The sequence below is a fragment of the Elephantulus edwardii genome, unplaced genomic scaffold (genome assembly GCF_000299155.1).
Source record: "Elephantulus edwardii isolate Elephantulus edwardi_28Jun2011 unplaced genomic scaffold, EleEdw1.0 scaffold00195, whole genome shotgun sequence".
NCBI lineage: Eukaryota > Metazoa > Chordata > Mammalia > Macroscelidea > Macroscelididae > Elephantulus > Elephantulus edwardii.
The window spans coordinates 2,569,269-2,588,825 of NW_006399945.1; the positions used below are offsets into that span (position 1 = coordinate 2,569,269).

The window sequence follows — 19,557 nt, forward strand, 5'->3', positions numbered from 1 at the left end:
TACTGCCTCTGAAAACCTGCTGGAGGGTCAGTCTTGACTCCATGGCACACAATTAAGTAATTATATTAGAGAATAACCAACCATCTTCCATGTAGGTACCAAAATTCCCATCAAATGATTTCCAACTCTTTGCAACTCTATAGGACAAGAGCCTTTTAAAAGGGCTTTCAAGACTGTGAATCTTTATGGAAGCAGATCGCCACATCTTTCTCCTGTGGAGCATCTGGTGATTTTGAGCCACTAGCTTTTTGATTGGTAACTAAATATCTTAATCACAGTGTCACTAACTTCCTCCCCCCCATTATAAATATAGTGAGAATAAATGGTTCATATTAAAATTCATTAGTCAAATTTGAATTGTTGTTAGTATTTTTTCCCCTCATTTTTGAGGCACAATAATGCCTCAGTCTAACTATTTAATACAAAAGTATCAAATCCATAAGAACAGGTAGAGAAATTTTCAAGGCTAGTGGAAATTGTACTAGTTCTTATTCTGTGAACCCAAAATGAAATGAATGGTACTATTTATTGTAGCTGAATTTAAACTTTGTGTATGCTTCATAGATATTTTTATTAAAATCTAAAGACAAATTTTGTGACCATTATTCCTTTATTGTTTAATGCATGTTTGACTGTTTCCGGGAGTCCTGTGTGAACATTAAGAATTTGAGATTTTAATTTTGTGGCTTTTAGAAATTGAAATTATGCATCTCTGTTACCTGATATCCTATGAAACTATTCTTAGAGGTTTCTACAACTATTAAGCCTTAGTTTTCAAGGACATTTTTGTATTTGAAAATCCTTGTGTTGCCTGAATGTAGAGTTTATAATTGATGCAATTCATTCTTTAAAAATAAAGAATACAAGTTCTGGCTCATTTTTTGTATTGATATTTAAAAACACAGACATCATATAGGTGTATTTAAATTCTTCAAAAAATATTGGAAACTGGAGATCATTAAAGTATTTAATGCTCTTTTAACAAGTCAAGAATTTTTAGGGGAGAAAGAAATAAGTGAACTTTAAGATGGGAATGTTTAGAAAATGCCATGGTTTAAGATATTAAAAATGACTGTCTAATTTAAAAAAAAGTATTTTCATTTTATTTGATGATGTCTTCATTTTTGAGCCATAAGTTTCATCAGTTTCTGCTGGGAGATCTTTTTCTTCCGGGCAACCTCCTCTTCTGGTTTAGAAACTATCTGTTCCTTTTCAGTATGGATCATCTCAATATGGCAGGGGGAACCCATGTCGGGGCTAATCCAACCATGAACTCTGTACGTGCGGCAGTGCATCTTGGAAGCTTAGTTCACCTGGATATGCTCAATGACCAGAGAATCAACATCTAAACTCTTAAGTTTAGTATTACTTTCGGCGTTTTTAAACATATGCAGCAAAAACTGAGCACTCTTTTTGGGCCACCAGCCCCATGTCCAACCTCACTGTTTGGCCTGGGCACACCTACCAACTCCACCATTGTAACATTGAACAGCACACATACTGCTTTTGCAAAGTGACATCTTTCATATACTTGGTGGCTTTCCAGATAGGCATACCTTTGAAGGCGTGGGCAGTTTCCCTGGTGTTCTTCAAATGGACCCGGAGAGTTGAGCCTCTTGATTTGCGTGATTTTGTGGGATTTTTCTGGGTCAAGTGAGTAGTGAACCATTTTGGGAGATCACCTGAGGCCGCTCACGGGAAAAGTGACTGGCTCCTTTTCCCTGCTTCTTACTTGATATAATCCCCAAGTATTATAGATCCTTGGTCAATATTTCCCCCATCTATCTGGTGGCCTAATGTTTACCAAGTTGCACCACCTTAACCCAAAGGTAAGCAGTTCAAATTTACAATGGGAGAAAGATGGACATTCTCCTCTTGTGCAATTTACAATCTCTGAAAACTCACTACAAGTCCATTCTGATTAGGTGGAAATGAACATTCCTAAACGTTATTTCCCAAACTCAAGTCAGATTGACTACTTGTCAGAACATTTACTGTGTATTTACCTCAATGCTGCCATCTGGTGATTACCCTGGAGATCTCACCGTTATGTTTAAAGCAGCCTAGCTCTGTTGGCATAGTCCTTAGGGAGTTGTGCTGCTTAATGCATACGTAGCACCTCCCTGGCATTTTCAAGTTGATAGCAGTGTGTTTTTGTGACTTGTGATATTTTTTTCTTTTTGGGTGTTGCTTTTTTTTTTTTTTTTAAATGAAGGCAGTAAGTATAATTCTAGTATATCCTACAAGTCTACCCCTATTTGCTTATTTAGTTATTTATATATTGTTGTCATGATTACTGAGTGTCACATAGTTTTAGGGAACTCTGGTGGCACAACATATGTATTCAGCTGCTAGCCAAAGGTTAGTGATTTGAATCTACAGCTTTAGTCTGCTTGGGTCCATAATCAACACTCTTGGCACCAGCAGCCAGGAAATTAAAGACGTCCTGTGATAGGAAAGTCGGCTGTTAGGGACCTCTCCAAAGTACTGAAGAGCAATGGTGTCTCTCTGGAGACTCAGGTGTGTCGGATACAGACCATGGTCTTTGCAATCACTTGTTATGCATCAGAGTTGGACAATGACTAGGGAGGATAGAAGGAGAATTGATGCCTTTGAGCTTTGGTGTTGGAGAAGAGTATTGAGAGTACCATGGACTGCTAAGAAAACAAACAGATTCATCCTGGAGAGGGTTAAACTGGGCTGCTCCTTGGAGGCAAGGATTCTGAGGCTTCATCTGACATACTTTGATCATGTTGTAAGGAGAGACTGGTCCTTGGAGAAGGACATCATGCTTGGGAGGGTGGAGGGCTGGTGCAGGAGGGGAAGGCCCTCTATGAGGTGGATTGATTCAGTGACTGGGTTAATTGGGATGGGTGTGTCAGAGACAGTGCAAATGGCACAGGACAGAGCAGAGTTTAGGGCTGTTGAACCTAGGGTCACTGTGAGTCGCAAGCGACTCAACGGCACATAACAACAACAATGGTGCCAAGGAAGAAAGACTAGTAGTAGAGTAATTTAAGCAATGGTTCAACAAATACTCAGCGCTTTTTTGTTTACAATATACTTGGCACTGTTTTTAGTACTAGGCATATAGACAGACCGTAAAATATAAGAACAAACGTATATTGTGCTCATTAATAAGCTGAGAGGTGTGTGTTTGTGAGAATAAAAGAGCAAAGACAGAAATGAGAAGATGACTTTTGAGTAAAGATCTAAAAGACCTGGGAGAAAGCAGTTCAGACAAGGAGAGAAGCAAGTGTAAGAGCCCTTAATTAAAATATTCCTGATTTGCTGAAGAAAGAGCAATCAGGGAATAGAAAATGTATTAAGAGAGATGATTGGGTGGACATACATAGTGTTCATATCTCATAAGAGCTTGTGGTTCACTTGGCATTTGGTTTAATATGGATTCATTGTATTGGAAGGTTTGGGGCAATTAAATGACATGCTCTGATTTACCTTTGTAACAGGTTCGCTCAGACTGCTGGGTTTAATGATGTGTGAATTAATTTGTTAAAAACTTTTTTCTTGTTTTATTGTCTGTAGTATTTTGTATGTATCATGGAAACAAGGTAGAAGGACCAGGCTTAGACAAATCTGGAGAGAGTGATTGTGAACTTCTACCTGCCTCTGTCATGTCAAATTGTTACCCCTTCGAACGTTTTCCTTAGTTACCACTGGCACTTGGTCATTTGGTACTTCCTGAAATACTTCAATGTTGGCCAATTCTTTTTGGTACGTGACTCTGTGTATTCCTTCCATCTTCTTTTGATGTTTCCTTAATCATTCCAAGATTCTGCTTGTAGTGTCCCTAAATATTGCAACTCAAGGCTTGAATTGATTTTTCCAGTTCTTTCAGATTGAGAGATGCTGAATGACTTCTTCCCTTTTGTTCTCGAATTCCTGCTTTCTGCACATTCCATTGTAGTAGTTTGCTTTGTCTTCCCAAGCTGTATTTTGAAGTCTGCTCACCTCTTTCAGTTCAGCATCTCTGCCCTTTGTTTTGACATCTGTAGGCCCTAGTGCAATTTTCAAAACATCCATTTTTGTTTTATCTTTCTCATCTATCTTTTTGGTGTTTTTGCTCTCTTCATGGATGAAGATCAATGGATCTTCATGGATGTTGTCCCACAACTCATCTTCAGTCATTGGAGTTAAATGCTTCAAATCTGAAATTTTGAAATTCTGATGGGAGAGACTCAAGATCATATTTTGGTTCTCATAGATTAGTTTTAATTTTCTTCAGCTTCAGTTTGAACTTGCACATGAGTAATTGATGGTACATTCCAGTCAGCACCTAGCCTGGTTTTGACTGCTGATGCTGAGCTTCTCCAACAACTTCTTCCACAGGTGTAGTCATCTGATTCCTATACAGTCCATCTGGTGAGATCCATGTGTAAAGTTACCATTTTGTGTTTTTTAAAAAATAGTCTTTACATATGGTGATGTTGTTGTTGTTATGTGCCGTCGAGTCGCTTGCGACTCATAGCGACCCTATGTACAACAGCCCTAAACTCTGCTCTGTCCTCTGCCAGTCGCACTGTCTCTGACACTCCCATCCCGATTATCCCAGTCACTGAATCAATCCACCTCATAGAGGGCCTTCCCCTCCTGCACCTTCCATCCACCCTCCCAAGCATGATGTCCTTCTCCAAGGACCGGTCTCTCCTCACAACATGTCCAAAGTATGTTAGACGGAGCCTCAGAATCCTTGCCTCCAAGGAGCCACCCAGTTTAACCCTCTCCAGGACAATCTGTTTGTTTTCCTAGCAGTCCATGGTATTCTTAATACTCTTCTCTAGCACCACAGCTCAAAGGCATCAATTCTCCTTCTATCCTCCTTGGTCATTGTCTAACTCTGATGCATAACAAATGATTGCAAACACCATGGCCTGTATCAGATGCACCTTAGTCTCCAGAGAGACACCATTGCTCTTTAGTACTTTGGAGAGGTCCCTAACAGCAGACTTTCGCATGGCAATGCACCTTTTAATTTCCTGGCTGCTGGTGCCAAGAGTGTTGACTGTGGAGCCAGGCAAACTAAAGCTGTGTACAATCTCAATCTCTTCACCATCCATCCTGATGCTGCCAATTGGTCCAGTGGTGAGAATCTTTGTCTTCTTGACATTGAGCCTCAATCCATATTGTAGGCTGCAGTCCTTGACCCTCTGCAGCAGGTGCTTCAGGTCCTCTTCAGTTTCAGCAAGCAGGGTTGTTTCATCTGCATAACGCAGATTGTTGATAAATCATCCACCAGTCTTGACCCCACATTTCTCCTCATAGAGCCCAACCTCCCGGATAATCTGTTCTGCATATAGGTTGAAAAGGTATGGAGATAGGATGCATCCCTGGCGTAGGCCCGTCCCAATTTTGCTAGTCAATTATAATTTTGTCTTTGTGATTGATATAGGATAGTTTATATCAGCCTGTAGAATTGATTTGGGTAATTTTTGCCATCTTTTCTTTTTGTCCTATAACCTCCCTTGTGAATTCAGGTTGAAATCTTAGTCTATCTGACAGTGGTTTTAGTCCAGTCCCATTGCATTTCGTGCTCATTAGCATTTTGATAGTAATTCTTAAGTTGCAAATATTTTCAATGTTCTTAAAATATAGTCATAGTATTATTTATCACTTTATATGTAATTGATTAGTTATATATAATTTTTGCCCCAGGTGGGGGTCTGCAGAGTGGACTTGACAGGAGATCTGGAGGTCTCTGGCCCAGAGTTTACCAGCATTTGGGCATGCCTGAATGGTAAAATACTGAAATGTCGGGCCACACCTAGTGTCTTGGACGACTTAGTGTCAGCTGCATGTGGCTTCTGGCTTCTTGAGAGGCAGGTATGGAGGGCTCCGGGCACGTGTGGCTGTCTTTTTGCCCCAAGTGGGGGTCAGCAGAGCAGACTTGCCAGAAGACCTGGGGGTGTCTGGCCCAGAGTTTGCTAGCATTTGTACATGCTGGAATGGTAAAATTCTGAAGGGCCCTCGGGCCTGCAGCCCTCAGGCTGGTCTTGCCATACAGCAGTAACTTGTGGTTGCTGTGAAGCTGAACACTTTGACACTGATGTCTCAGATGTCTTAATGGTTACTCATGGTGGACAGTGTTTGGTGGCGCTCCCTGATTTAAAACAAGTTTGGAAGCAAGAGTGGCATCCACTTCCGTAGTAGTTTGCCTCCGGAAACCTTATGAACATGGAGAGAGAATGAAAGTCACACAGGTGTTGAGGACTTCCCTTCATAAGGTCGCTGTGAATCGCCTATGACTCCACAGAACTTAACAGCAACAACACACAACATATAAGATGGCCCATAAAATATTACTATTCTTTTTCACATTGCTTACAAAAGGAAAACCAAACCTCTGAAATGAACAACTGATTTGAATATTGTGGTTACTCTTAACAGTAGTATTTCTGAACGTTAGTGGAATATTTTATCATTTTTCAAGTAATTAAGAAACTTTAAAAAATGTCAAAGGATGTGCTCTTTAATGAGAAATGTATAAAGACATTTTGACTGCACTGCCATATATTACTGAATATTTTCACTTGTGTATAATTTTTACCTGTTTGGACTGATGTCTTTATTTAATTTCACAAATGGCTTTTCAGACTGTCATATTTTCACACTGTAAATATAAAGTAAATGTGGTTTAAACTTGTCATTGCTAGGAATAATCAATATATTGTTTTGTGTAGCTAGTAACCAAGGTCTAAAACTGGTAACATAATAGAGTTCCAGAATAATTTTGTTATACAGTCTAGACAACTCCGGATAACTTGACAGCACACAACAACAATAGTGCAAATTATGTTACTTCTCTCTCTCACTTTCACTTTTGCACTCTAGCTCTTCTTCTCTGTGTCCTCTGTTTTATAGTTTTCTACTTTCTTGGTCATGACAGATAATACAGGGTTTTGATCTGTGATTGTTTATATGAAATGACCTTTTTTAAATCGGGATGCTTAAGTCATGTGAGTTCTATGTGATCTAATCTATATTTCTCTGATCTGTCACTAATATATCATTAAAGTTAATTGTGTCCCCCTAGTGAAGCTACGTTTCCATATTAAAAAATCCTGTTTTTAAAAGGGATGTTGGTGGGGATAGCCCTAGGTATTCTTTCAGCTTCACAATGCTTTATATTCCTTTCTGAACCAATCTTACTATGAAGTTAGTTCTTTCTATCTTCTAATATCATGAGGGAGCCTTGGTGGACCAGTGGTAAGGAGTTGTGCTACTTATCCTAAGAAACATGGTTCGAATATACCAGCTGCTCTGTGGGGTCAATATGGACACTCTTTTCCAGTGTGATTTACAGCCTCTGAAAACCCCCTAGAGCGTTAGCTGTGAGCCAGTTCTGACTTGATGGCACATAACAGTAATATCAACACCACCCAACACCATGACCTTTTTTAAATGTATGTAATTGACTAACATTATTTTCTCTAAAATTAATCATTGTACATTTGTGCATTCTCTTAAGCATTACTTTTGCTAACTTAAACATGTTTATATGATTTTTAAAAACATCATCTATACTCAGCCTTTTTACTTTTTAACTCTACTGTCCTAATTATCACTTTCTTAAAAGCACATCACTAGATTGCGACTTCTAGTGGCATAGTGTTAAGGAGTGTGCTGCCAAGTCAAAGGCACTTGGCCTCTGAAAACCAGTTGGAGGATCTGCTCTGAGTTGATTCCAACGTGATAGTACATAACAACAAAACAATGTGAGCTCCATGAGATTGAGCTCTATATATCTTGTTTGCCACATTCAGTGTCTAGAGTTGTTGTTGTTGTTGTTATTGTTAGGTGCCATCTAGTAAAGCATGACTTTTAACAACTTTCTGACCAGTACATCTGAACCCCGTCCTGTGGCATTGTTTTCTCTGATGTACTGGAACCCATTGCTGCAGTCAGTGGACCAATCCATCTGGCTGAGAGTCCTTCTTTTTTGCTGACCCACCTTTCCTAGCAACATGCTCAAAATATGTAAGGTGAAGCTTTGTCATCCTTTCCTCCAAGGAGCATGCCCTTTCTCTAAGATGTATCTGTTTGTTCCTTTGGCAGTCCATGGGTTATGTGGTACTCTTTTTTCCAACACCAGAGCTTGAAGGCTGCAGTTCTGTCATCTGTAGTCACTGTGCAGCTTTCATTTACATGGCAAGTGATTGAAAAGACCATAGCCTGAATTAGGCTCATCCTTGCTCTTTACTCTTTTGGAGAGGTCCCTGACAACAGACTTGACCAATGCAATATATCTCTTGCTCTCCTTCCTTACTGCTGATATCACGGGTATTGATTATTGATCTGAGTAAGATGAAGTCATTGACAAATTCAGTCTTTATCTATCGTGATAGTGCTTATCTGTCTTGTGGTGAGGATTTTGGTCTTGATGTTGATTGAAATGCAATCCATCTTGAAGGCTATAGTGTTTGAGCTTCTATAGCAAGTGTTTTAAGTCCTCACTTACAAGCAAGATTGAGTCATCTGCTTAATGCAGGTTGTTAATACTTTTTCCTCAGATCCAGATCCCACATTCTTCATAGAGTCCAGCTTTTCAAATTAATTTGCTCAGTCTTCACTCTGCATAGGTATGGAGAAAGATACAATCCTGATGCATACTTTTCCTGATTTAAAACCGTGCGGTTTCCCCTTGCTCCCTTCACCCAACAGCTTCTTGATATAGGTTAAAGTTTAATACAAGCGAGCATGATTGTTCCGACATTCCTATTCTTTTCAGTGTTAGCCATAGTTTGTTACGATCCAATCAGTCAAATGCCTTTGCATAGTCAATAAGATACAGATATTCTTCTGGTATACCATGATTTTAGCCAGGATCCATCTGACATCTGCAATGATAGCCCTGGTGCCATCGTTTCTTCTAAACCCAGCTTGAACTTCTGGCAATTCTTTCTCAATATACTGTTCTAGCCATTTTTGGATGATCATGTAAGTAAAAGACAAGAACAGAAGATTTCAAATGCAGCTTGAGGAACAAAGTAAAGTATTATCATGGAATGGGCAAAAAAGTAGACTTGAAAAAATAAAAAGTGATGAATTCTCTGGACATTTCTCAAGTTGAGAGAACTGAATAAATTTCAAGCCTTGAGTTGCAATACTGAGATGCTGTGCCCAAAATCTTGAATAATCCAGGAAATACCCAAAGAAGATGGAAGGAATACAGTCACTGTGTCAGAAAGAATTGACTGACACTGTGCTTCACCAAAGAAGACATTCAGATAGTGAACAAACACATGAAGAAATATTCAAAATCCCTAGTCCTAAGAGGGATGCAAATCAAAACAACTATGAGATATCATTTCACCCCTGTAACAGTAGCAGAGTTCAGCAAGCAGAGCAGCAAATAAATGCCAGTGAGATTGTGGAGAAACTGAAACCCTTATTCACTGTTGGTGGGAGTGTAAAATAGTGCAATCAATATGGAAGGCAGTATGGTGCTTTATCAAAAAGTTGGAAATAGAAATACCATTTGACACAGCATTTCCACTAATGGGAATATACCCTAAGGAAATCCAGAACTGCCATACAAACAATATATGCACACCCATGTTCATTGCTGTGTTGTTCATCATAGCAAAGAGCTGGAAGCAACCCAAGTGTCTGTCAACAAATGAATGGGTAGAGAAGCTGTGGTATATTTACACGATGGAATATTATGAAGCACTGAAAAAAGGAACTCATAAAATATTATACAAAATGGGTGACTCTGGAGGACATTACACTGAGTGAAATATCTCAGTGACAGAAGGACAAATACTGCACGATACCACTGCTATATGACAGGACTGACATGGGGATTGGGGGAAACTAAGAAAAGAGGGGATAAATAATGTATACTGAATTGAAACAGATGAGGGAAAGAACTGTTTAAAAGGAATATGTTGTTGTTGTTGATGATTTCCATCATAGCGAATCCATGAACAAAAGACTTACTGTCTTTTTATAACATGGTATTATTTACATGACAACAGTCCAGAATAAGAGCTGCATAGCAAAGTGGACTGGGGGGAGGGGGTGGTGGTGGTGGGAGTGTTGTCAGGAAACTGCAACAATGAAAGAATTTTTTTTTCTTCAAAGAGAAAGCAAGCTGGGGGTGGTAAGGGAGGAAAATGTGCAAGAGTGAATGAATGGAAATCACAAATTCTCTGTAAACTTTTGTTAAAATCTCATAAAAATATTGTCTGACACTGGAAAATTTCAGGAAGTACCTTATGAACAAAAGCCAATAGTAATGAAGGAAGAAATGCAAGCAGCTTTGAAGGCATTGGCAAAAAATTAGGCCCCAGGAATTGATGTGATACCATTTGACATGTCTGGAAGCCCAGGGCATTGTTCAACAGTTTATATCAGGAAATTTGGTGGACCACTACTTGGCCGACTGGCTGGAAGAGATCCATATTTATTCCCATTCCCAAGAGTGGAAATGCAACACAATGTGGAAATTATCAAGCAATATCATTACTATCACATATATGCAAAATATTGCTGAATATCCTCCAAAATGACTGGAACAGTGTCTTGAGTTCTGTTTCCATGTTATGAAGCCCACCCCTAGCTGTTTGAATACCCAGTGCTTTCTAGGGTAGTCTCCTGTGTTCACAATCATGTAAACTCAGAGGAAGGTTGCTGTGAGGTGGAATCAGCTTAATGTCAGTGAGTTAGAGTTTACCTAGAGCTTCAGCTGAAACTTAGTATTTCAACTTCTAGCTACAAGAAACATAAATACTACCTAAAATTTAGGCGTTCACAAATTCAGAAGTTACTGTATTCACCATGCTCTTGAATCTTTTCCTTTTATACCAAATTCTTTCACTTTCCACTAAGCTTTATTTGAGATTTTGCAGACTTATTGTGCTATCATAGCTTCTTACATTAATCATTTGTTTTCCTGCTATGACACCAAGCCTCAATTTTATGGCCCACAATCTTAGAAATATTTGTATTTGCACTCTCTTCATCCCTACTCCTTGCCTTACCTTGCTAATTTTCAGATGTTTTGGCGTTCAAGTCTTCAGAGGTGTTAAGAAAACCCATTTCAGTTGGATTCATTATAAATGGATTCTTTTTAATGTTAGCTGCTTAGTTGGAGCTGATTGATAAATGTGGGTTTTTTTTAAAAAAAAATAAATCTATCATTAATTGTGACAGTACTCTGCTCACTAGCCATATGTGGCTAGTTGACTACTTGGAATGGAGCTAGTGTGACTAAAGAATTTCATTTCATATATTATTTTAATTCAAATAACTGTGCATGACTAGTAATTACTGTAGTCACCAGATTAATTTCTACGCTTTACTGCGTAATAAAAGAGGTCTGGTGGCCCAAGTTGGTAAGGAGTTGCACTGCCAGCCCAATGGCAGGTGGTTCTTCTGACCCACCAGCTACTCTGTGGGAGAAAGAAAAATCTCCTCTTGTGCAGTTTACAGCCTATAAAAACCCACTGGAGGATCATTTATGAGTTAGTTCCAACTCAACAATAAGTCAGTCAGTCATATATAATACTGTATTCCTGCTGCTTCATTTTTTTGGTGTGTGTGTGCCTATGACAATAGTCATTTCTCTTTACATTTCAGTGGAATTAATCTTTCGCTTCTTAACATCTTGCACATGTCCAAGCCCTTTGCTGTTATTAGTTATCTCGTTGTGCCTACTCTTTGTTCTGTGGCTTTAGTTCTTACCCTGTACTGAAAATGGCTCTTTTTTAGTGATGTCTGTGTCCATCAGAACCAACTACTAGACTTCTGCATCTTCCCAGCACTTGATTTTTCATTACTTCTTGAATTTCGTGTGCCACAGATTCTTTTGTTTGGTCTTTTGTTTGCCCCCACTTCCTATATGCACCTAAATGTTGGTATTCTTTGTCACTAGTGCTGTCATTTACAATGTTTATATCCTTATCTTTAAAATCTTCTTTTAGCCAATTCTTTGAGCAGATTGTACTTGTGTGTGACACTAATGATATTATTTGATAGTTCTACATTCTGTTGCTTCACTTTTTATTTTTTTTTTAAATGATCACACAAAGACATCTCTTCCTGTTGTTCAAGTGGCAGGCTTTCAAATATCTTAGCATATTAGTGAACGTGTCCAAGGAAACACCTCAACTTGCATTACACCAATTCCTGGAGACTTATTTTTTCCAAGGCCTTCAGTGCAGCTTGGTTTTATTTCTTCAGTTGGTATTGTTATGTTTCTTCTTGAAATGATTCAGTGTCAGCCAATTATTTCTGGTACTGTAACTGTGTATTCCTAGATCTTCTTTTGGTGTTTGCCACATCCTTCAGTATTTTGCCTGTGGAATTCTTCAGTCTTTATACTGAGGTTGAATTACTTTATTTTTTTCAGTTCTTTCATCTTCAAAAATGTCAAGTACATTTTTTCCATTTTCTGACTTCAAGTCTTTGCAGCAATGTTGTCATACTTTGCTTTGTCTTCTCAAGCTACCATTGAAAAATCTTTTCTTCTGTTCTCTTATTTTGTTATTTATGCTTTTAACTTTAGCTTCTCTAAGTTGAAGAGCAAATTTCAGAGTTCTGTCATCCATTTTAGTCTTTTCCTTCCTTCCTTTCTTTTTAATGACCTTTTTTTGCTTTTATCATGTATGTCACCAAACAACTTACCTGTTTTTGAAATGGTTCAGATTTGAAAAGTTGAGATGTAATAAGCTCAAGATTGTATTTTGACTGTCATGGTGAGGTCCACATATATATATAATACCTTTTTTTTAAAGTATTGTTTTTAGGTCACGGAGCTGATTATGGCTCATAACCCTTAGAACAACCTTGCATTATCTTATGCAGTCTGCCAGTATCCTCTTTCATAATCAATATTATCACCATGCTTTCTGTTTTCATGGTCATTTGACTAATTTTCTACCACTCCCATGCTGTGGTGATGGAGTAAGTAATGTGTTGAGCCACTAACTGAAAGGTTGACAATTCAGATCTACGGCCTCAGGAGAAAATGAATGGAAAATGAGTTGGAATTGACTAGATGACAGTGGGTTTGAGGGTTTTTTGGTCACTCTCAAACCTAAATCCACAGCTTTTTCTTTTTTCTTTTCAATTTTAGGTTTTTATTGGATTTTTAACTAAACACTTAACTCTTATTTAAATGTTCTGATTATCTTTTACTTATGATGTTAATAATATTGTTCGATAATTTCCACATTCTGTTGGGCCACCTTTCTTTGGAATGGAACAAATACTGATCTTTTCTAGTCAGTTGGCCAGCTGGCTGTCCTCCAGATTTCTTGGCACAACTTAGTGAGCACATCTAGGGCAGCGTCTGTTTGTTGAAATAAATCAATTAGTATGCGTCAACTCCTGGAGCCTTGTTTTTTGCCAGTTGCTTCAGAGCAACTTGAACTTCCTTCTTCAAAACCATAGGCTCTTGCTAATATGTTATTTCATGAAATTCCTCTGTGTCAGCCAATTCCTTCTGATACAGTGACTCTGTGTACTCCTTCCATCTTCTTTTGATACTTCCTGGATCATTTAACATTCTACCCAAAGTGTCCTTAAATATTGCCACCCATGACTTGAATTTGTTTTTCAACTCCTTCCGTTTAAGACATGCTAAGGGAGTTTGGCTATTTTGATTTTCTGACTCCAGCTCTATGCACATTTCATTATAGTATCTTGCTTTGTCGTCCCAGGCTGCCTTTTGAAATTTTCTGTTCAGTTCTTTGATTTCTTGCTTTAGCTTTGGGTTTTTGGCGCTCTAATGCAATACTCAGAGTCTCATCTGACATCAGTCTTGGCCTTTTCTTCTTTTTCAGCCCTTGTAATGACCTTTTGCATTTTTCATGGGCGATTTTCTTGATATCCTCCCAGAGCTCATTTGTCTACACTCATTGGTGCTCAAGGCCTCAAACCTGTTCCTGAGATGGTTTTAAAATTCGAGTGGGGACAGACTTAAGGTCAAGTCTTGGTTCCCGTAGAATATGTCAACAGAGAACTGCCAGATGTGCAGGCTGGGTATAGAAGGGGTCGTGGTACTAGGGATATTATAGCTAATGTTAGATGGATCTTGACAGAAAGCAGAGAATACCAGAAGAATGTCTATCTGTGTTTCATTGACCATGCAAAGGCTTTTGACTGTGTGGATCACAACAAGCTATGCCTGACTCTGAGAAGAATAGGAATCCTAGAACATTTGATTGTGCTAATGTGAAACCTATACTTGAACCAAGAGGCAGTCGTCAGAACAGAGCAAGGAGACACTACATGGTTCAAAATCAAGAAGGGGGTCCATCAGGGATGTATTTTGTCTCCATACCTTTTTAATCTGTATGCAGAACAGATCATCCGGGACACTGGGCTGTACAAGGAGGAATGTGGCATCAGGATTGGTGGAAAAATCATCAACAACCTGGGTTATGTAGATGACACAACCCTGCTTGCTGAAACTGAGGAGGACCTGCAGCGCTTGCTGCAGAAGTTCAATATGGATTGATGCTCAATATCAAGAAAACAAAGATTCTCACCACTGGTCCAATTGGCAACATCAGTATGGATGGTGAAGAGATTGAGACAGTTAACAGTTTTAGTTTGCTTGACTCCACAGTCAACACTCTTGGTAACAGCAGCCAGGAAATCAGGAGATGAATTGCATTGGGAAAGTCAGCTGTCAGGGACCTCTCAAGAGTACTGAAGAGCAACGACGTCAGGCTGGAGACTAAAGTGCGCCTGATCCAGGCTTCAGTCTTTGCAGTTACGTGCTATGCATCAGAGAGTTAGACAGTGAATAGGGATGATAGAGAATTAATGCATTTGAGCTGTGGTGCTGGAGACGGTTGCTGAATATACCATGGACTTCAGGTTTGTCCTGGAGAAGGTGAAGCCAGAATGCTCCTTGGAGTCAAGGATTCTGAAGCTTCGTCTGATATACTTTGGGCATGTTGCAAGGAGGGACTGGTCCTTGGAGAGGGACATCATGTTTGGTAGAGTGGAGGGACGGCGCAGGAGAGGAAGACCCCTGATGATATGGATTGATTCTGTGAGTGAAGTGGTGGGAATGAATATGTTTGAGACAGTGAGGTTGGCACGGGATAGAACGGTGTTTAGGGCTCTTGTACATAGGATCACTATGAGTTGCAAGTGATTCGATAGCACATAACAACAACAACAATTATCATAAGACTTTTCTTTATTTGAGTGTGATGCTGCTACTAGAATTTGTTCGCTTAGATACAGATGGTCATCTCTGTTCAGGAACCTTCTATTGTTCTTTTTTGCCTGCAAGTTAAGTCTAACTTCTTTATAAGACTTTCATCTGTTTTCCTTTTTTCATGGAAGTTATATCTGTTAAATAATTATGTTTTGCTTTCTGTGTTAGTCTTCATGCCATCCCTCTTAGGGGAAACAGAGACATAGACACTCTAAATCTTCCTTCTAAGCATGCTGTCCCTTGTCCTAGAACAAGCTTCCTAAAATCCCATAATCTAGTACTGACATTTAATTTCTATCACTAGTCTATTTCAACCCTTCCCTACTTCCAAACCACATTTGTAATTTGTCTCACATTTCTACAGAACACTGACTGTGTCTCTCTGATAATACTTCATGTTTTATGTCTCATTATATTAATATATCTTTATGGTTTCTTGGTAGAGTATAAACCTTTTAAGGGATGATATTTTACATTCTTAAACTTAATTCAGTTGGATTTTTTTAATCATAGATGAATTATTTGCTTTATTTAATGCATACATGTACAATTTATTTAGTTTATGAGTGACTAAAATAATTAGGATATGATTGTTTTTAGTGCTATCACCACAGTGGCTAGTTGAAAAGGCTCATTTAGAGTAAACTTTGTAAAAATTCATATTTAGTTGCAATTATAAGAGGATGTAAGTTGTATTAAAGTTACATTTAACTCTCTTTGGAATTTCAAGTTTACATTTTAAAATGTCTTTCTATTTTACAGAAAAGCATTAGCACCAAAGTGAATTAATTTTGTTTTTCTTTGCAGCCGGTTGCTGAACCAATCCCCATTTGTAGTTTCTGTCTTGGTACAAAAGAACAAAACCGAGATAAGAAGCCAGAGGAACTCATCTCCTGTGCTGATTGTGGCAACAGTGGTATGTGATTCCCCATGTATTCTTCCTAAAGCTGACTATGAAGGCAAGAGGAACATATCAGTCATAATGAAATATATAAGTTAATTCTCTTCTTAATTTAGGTAACTAGAAGGAACTTCTAGACAAGGAAGAGATTTGTGTCTAGTTCATACACTTTCATGCACTCCATCTAGTTAATGAAAATATTTTTTTTTTTAGTTTTCTATACTTTTTTCTCAGTGATCTTTGTTTCACTATCAAATACCTATTGAGATAATAGCAATCAGCTTGAAATTATTGCAGATATCTTTAATAATCAGTGCTTATCCTTGATTTATGCTTCAGGCTTGATGACTAGAACCAGGATGATTGCAGATTTGTTTTTCTTGGTAGAAACTTATATATGTTACACTGGGAAATAGTGTTGACACTGCAATTTAGCCAGCAGGGTGAAAATTTTGGCTCTTAGAAAGATTTCATAAAACCTTCTAATTTGTCAGTTCCACAGCTATTCTTGCCCTACATTTTAAGAACCCCCAAGGGCTTTCAGGAAAGCTTCAGTAAATCAGTATTATCTTGTTTTTATGTCATTTTCATTGTTTTATATTGGCTTACTTTTTGGTGTTTTTTATTAGTAACAATTAGAGTTTAGTGTAGAAAACAAACTATAGTATATCGTTCAGTAAGAAAGGAATTTAGTAATGGAATTACGTGTTTGTGAAATTGATGAGAGGCCTGAAGAGAAGAATTTAGTTTAGACTTAATTTAAAGTTTAATAGGAGACTCCTGTAATAATGTTTAACTGACCCATGAGGAAAGTCACTATGTTGACTTCCATTTAGAGAAATAAAACCAAAATTCCCCTAGAATTAGAGGGTTTGATTACACACTGCTTTAAGTGGGCACTGACCAGCACAGTTGCTGTTGTCTTCCCAGGAAGGTAAAGGGTTGATGTCAACATTTCTAGGACTCTCTTATCATTAGAAAATAGTATTCTACAGAAAAAAAGAAATTCTCCAACAGGGTAAGAAGGAAACCCAAAGACTGGGGGAAAATATTTGGCAATGACCTATCTGATAAGGAAGTTATATCTAAAATTTGTGGAGTACTAAAGCACCTTAAAGAAAAAGGTAAACCCCTCAATGAGAAAATGGGAACAGAATATAAATAGATAGTTCATCAAAGAAGACATTCAGATAGCAAGTAAACACATGAAGAAATGGTCAAAATTGCTAGCTATTAGAGAGATGCAAATAAAAATAACTATATCATCTCACCCAAGCAACAGTAGCAAAAGTTCAGCAGGATAGCAGACAACAAATGCTGATGAGGTTGTGGAAAGATTGTAACCCTTTTTCACTACTAGTGGGAGTGTAAAATGGTACAGTCAACTATGGAATGCAGTCTGATGCGTTCTCAAAAAGTTAGAAATAGAAATAATATTTGACCCAGCAGTTCAACTACTGGGAATATACCCTAAAGAAACCAGAGCCACAATACAGACAGAAGTATGGACACCCATGCTTATTGCTACATTATTCACAGAAGCAAAGACATGGAAGCAACCCAAATGCCCATCAACAAACAATGGATAGGAAAACTATGGTACCATCAACATAATGGAATACTATGCAGCATTGAAAAACAATGAAATAGTAAAACATTATACATCATGAGGGGATCCTTGAGGACGTGCTAAATGAAACATCTCAGTCACAAAAAGACAAATACTGCATAACACTGCTGTTATAAAATAGGACAACATGGGGGGACTTGGAGGGAGAATGAGGAAAGAGTGGATGGGAAGAACTGTCTGAAAGGAATATATGATTATGCATTGTATGTATGAGAACAATACGGAATAAGGAGTACATAGAGGGGTTTTCTAGGAGAGTGAAGTGGGGGAGAAAAATGTTTAATAATGAAGAAATTAAAAAAGATAGTACTGCAAATTCTTAGCTTCATTTCTACTTTTTAGTCATTGCACAAATGCATTCTATTGTAGAATTTAATTCATAAGAGATTAACTGGAAGAGTCTAGGAAGTATATTTTTTAACTACCGTTTTATAGATCTTGAATGCTTGTTGAACCTTGTCAACATAATAATCACAAACCAACATGAACCATGGAAGAATTTTACAGGTAACTGTAAATATCATAAAAACTCATCACCTCATTGCCATTTAGTCAATTCTGACTCATTAGTGATCCTCCATCTGCTTTCCGAGTCTATAAATCTTAAACAAGGCTGTAAATCTTAACCAGAGGACACTGCCCATCATTGTCCTGTAGAGTGACTAGTGGATTTGAACTGCCTGAGACTTGCACCCTTTAGTTATCAGTGAAGATGCTAAGGACTGTGCAACCTGAATATCTTATTAAAGATTTGACACATATACTAACCTGACGTATGATGCGGTCACAAACCTCTGTGTCAGATGAGAAATAGTTAGGGATGGCCAGTAGCCTTGCTTTGAAAGTAGCATTGTATCTGAAGTAGAGTCTGCATTTCCTAAAACTATAGAACTAACACTATTTGAAAAGTAGTGTTGTAGAGAGAACATTCTATAGTTTGAAATAGCTAACTATTAGTTACCTCTTGCTGCAAAATTAATTACTTATAAACTTAGCAGATTTTTTATTTCATACTGTTTCTATGGGTCAGGAATTTGAGTGTGGCTTATTTGCCTAGGTGGTTGTGACTTAAAATAGTTCATGAAATTGTCATCAGGTTTTCAGCTGGTGCTCTGGTCATCTGAAGGTTTCCTTAATAACTTGCTCATTTGGCTGGCAATTTGATGCTATGGCATAGTGGATTAAACTTTGGACTACTGAATGAAAAGTTAACAGTTCAAATCCACCTTTCACTCCATGAGAAAAAGATGATGAAGCAAATTTGTTGTTGTTGTTAAGTGCCGTCGAGTTGTAGGTGACCATGAATGAAAGTCCTCAACACTTGTATTAAGTTTCATCCTTTCTCTAGGTTCACAGGGTTTCCGGAGGCAAGCTATTTATGGAAGTGGCTCTCCTGCTTCCAAGCTTGTTTTAATCGGGGGAGCTCCACCCAGCACTGTCTGCCAGGGGTAACCATTATCACATTTGACAAATCAGTGTCAGTGTTCAGCTTCACAGCAACCACAAGTTACCTCTGTACAGCAAGTGGACACACTAGACTATATGACCTAGAAGAATGTTTGACCAAAAACAAGGGAAAAACAGGCCTGAGGGCCGTGGATTAGAGTCACCCACTGTTTGCTTGGTAGCATCACTTTTGGTCCACTAGGCCAACTGGTCCTCTCTCTATGATGTTAAGTGCCATCAAGTCGTAGGCGACTCATAGCAACCCTATGAACTGAAGTCTTTGACACTTTCGTAACTTTCATCCATTTTCCAGGTTCATAGGGTTTCTGGAGGCAAACTATTACAGAAATGGATGCCACTCCTGCTCCCAAGGAAGCGAAT

The 19,557-nt window shown here is 38.3% G+C and overlaps 1 protein-coding gene across 2 annotated transcripts in view; it reads left to right on the forward strand.

The window, feature by feature from the left end:
- KAT6A (K(lysine) acetyltransferase 6A) overlaps nucleotides 1-19,557 on the forward strand; it is a 180,508-nt gene that overhangs the window by 72,694 nt on the left and 88,257 nt on the right. For both annotated transcript variants that reach the window (XM_006896993.1, XM_006896992.1), the window contains one exon: nucleotides 16,007-16,115. In XM_006896993.1, the coding sequence (XP_006897055.1) occupies nucleotides 16,007-16,115 (109 nt within the window). The remainder of the gene's footprint in view (nucleotides 1-16,006; nucleotides 16,116-19,557) is intronic.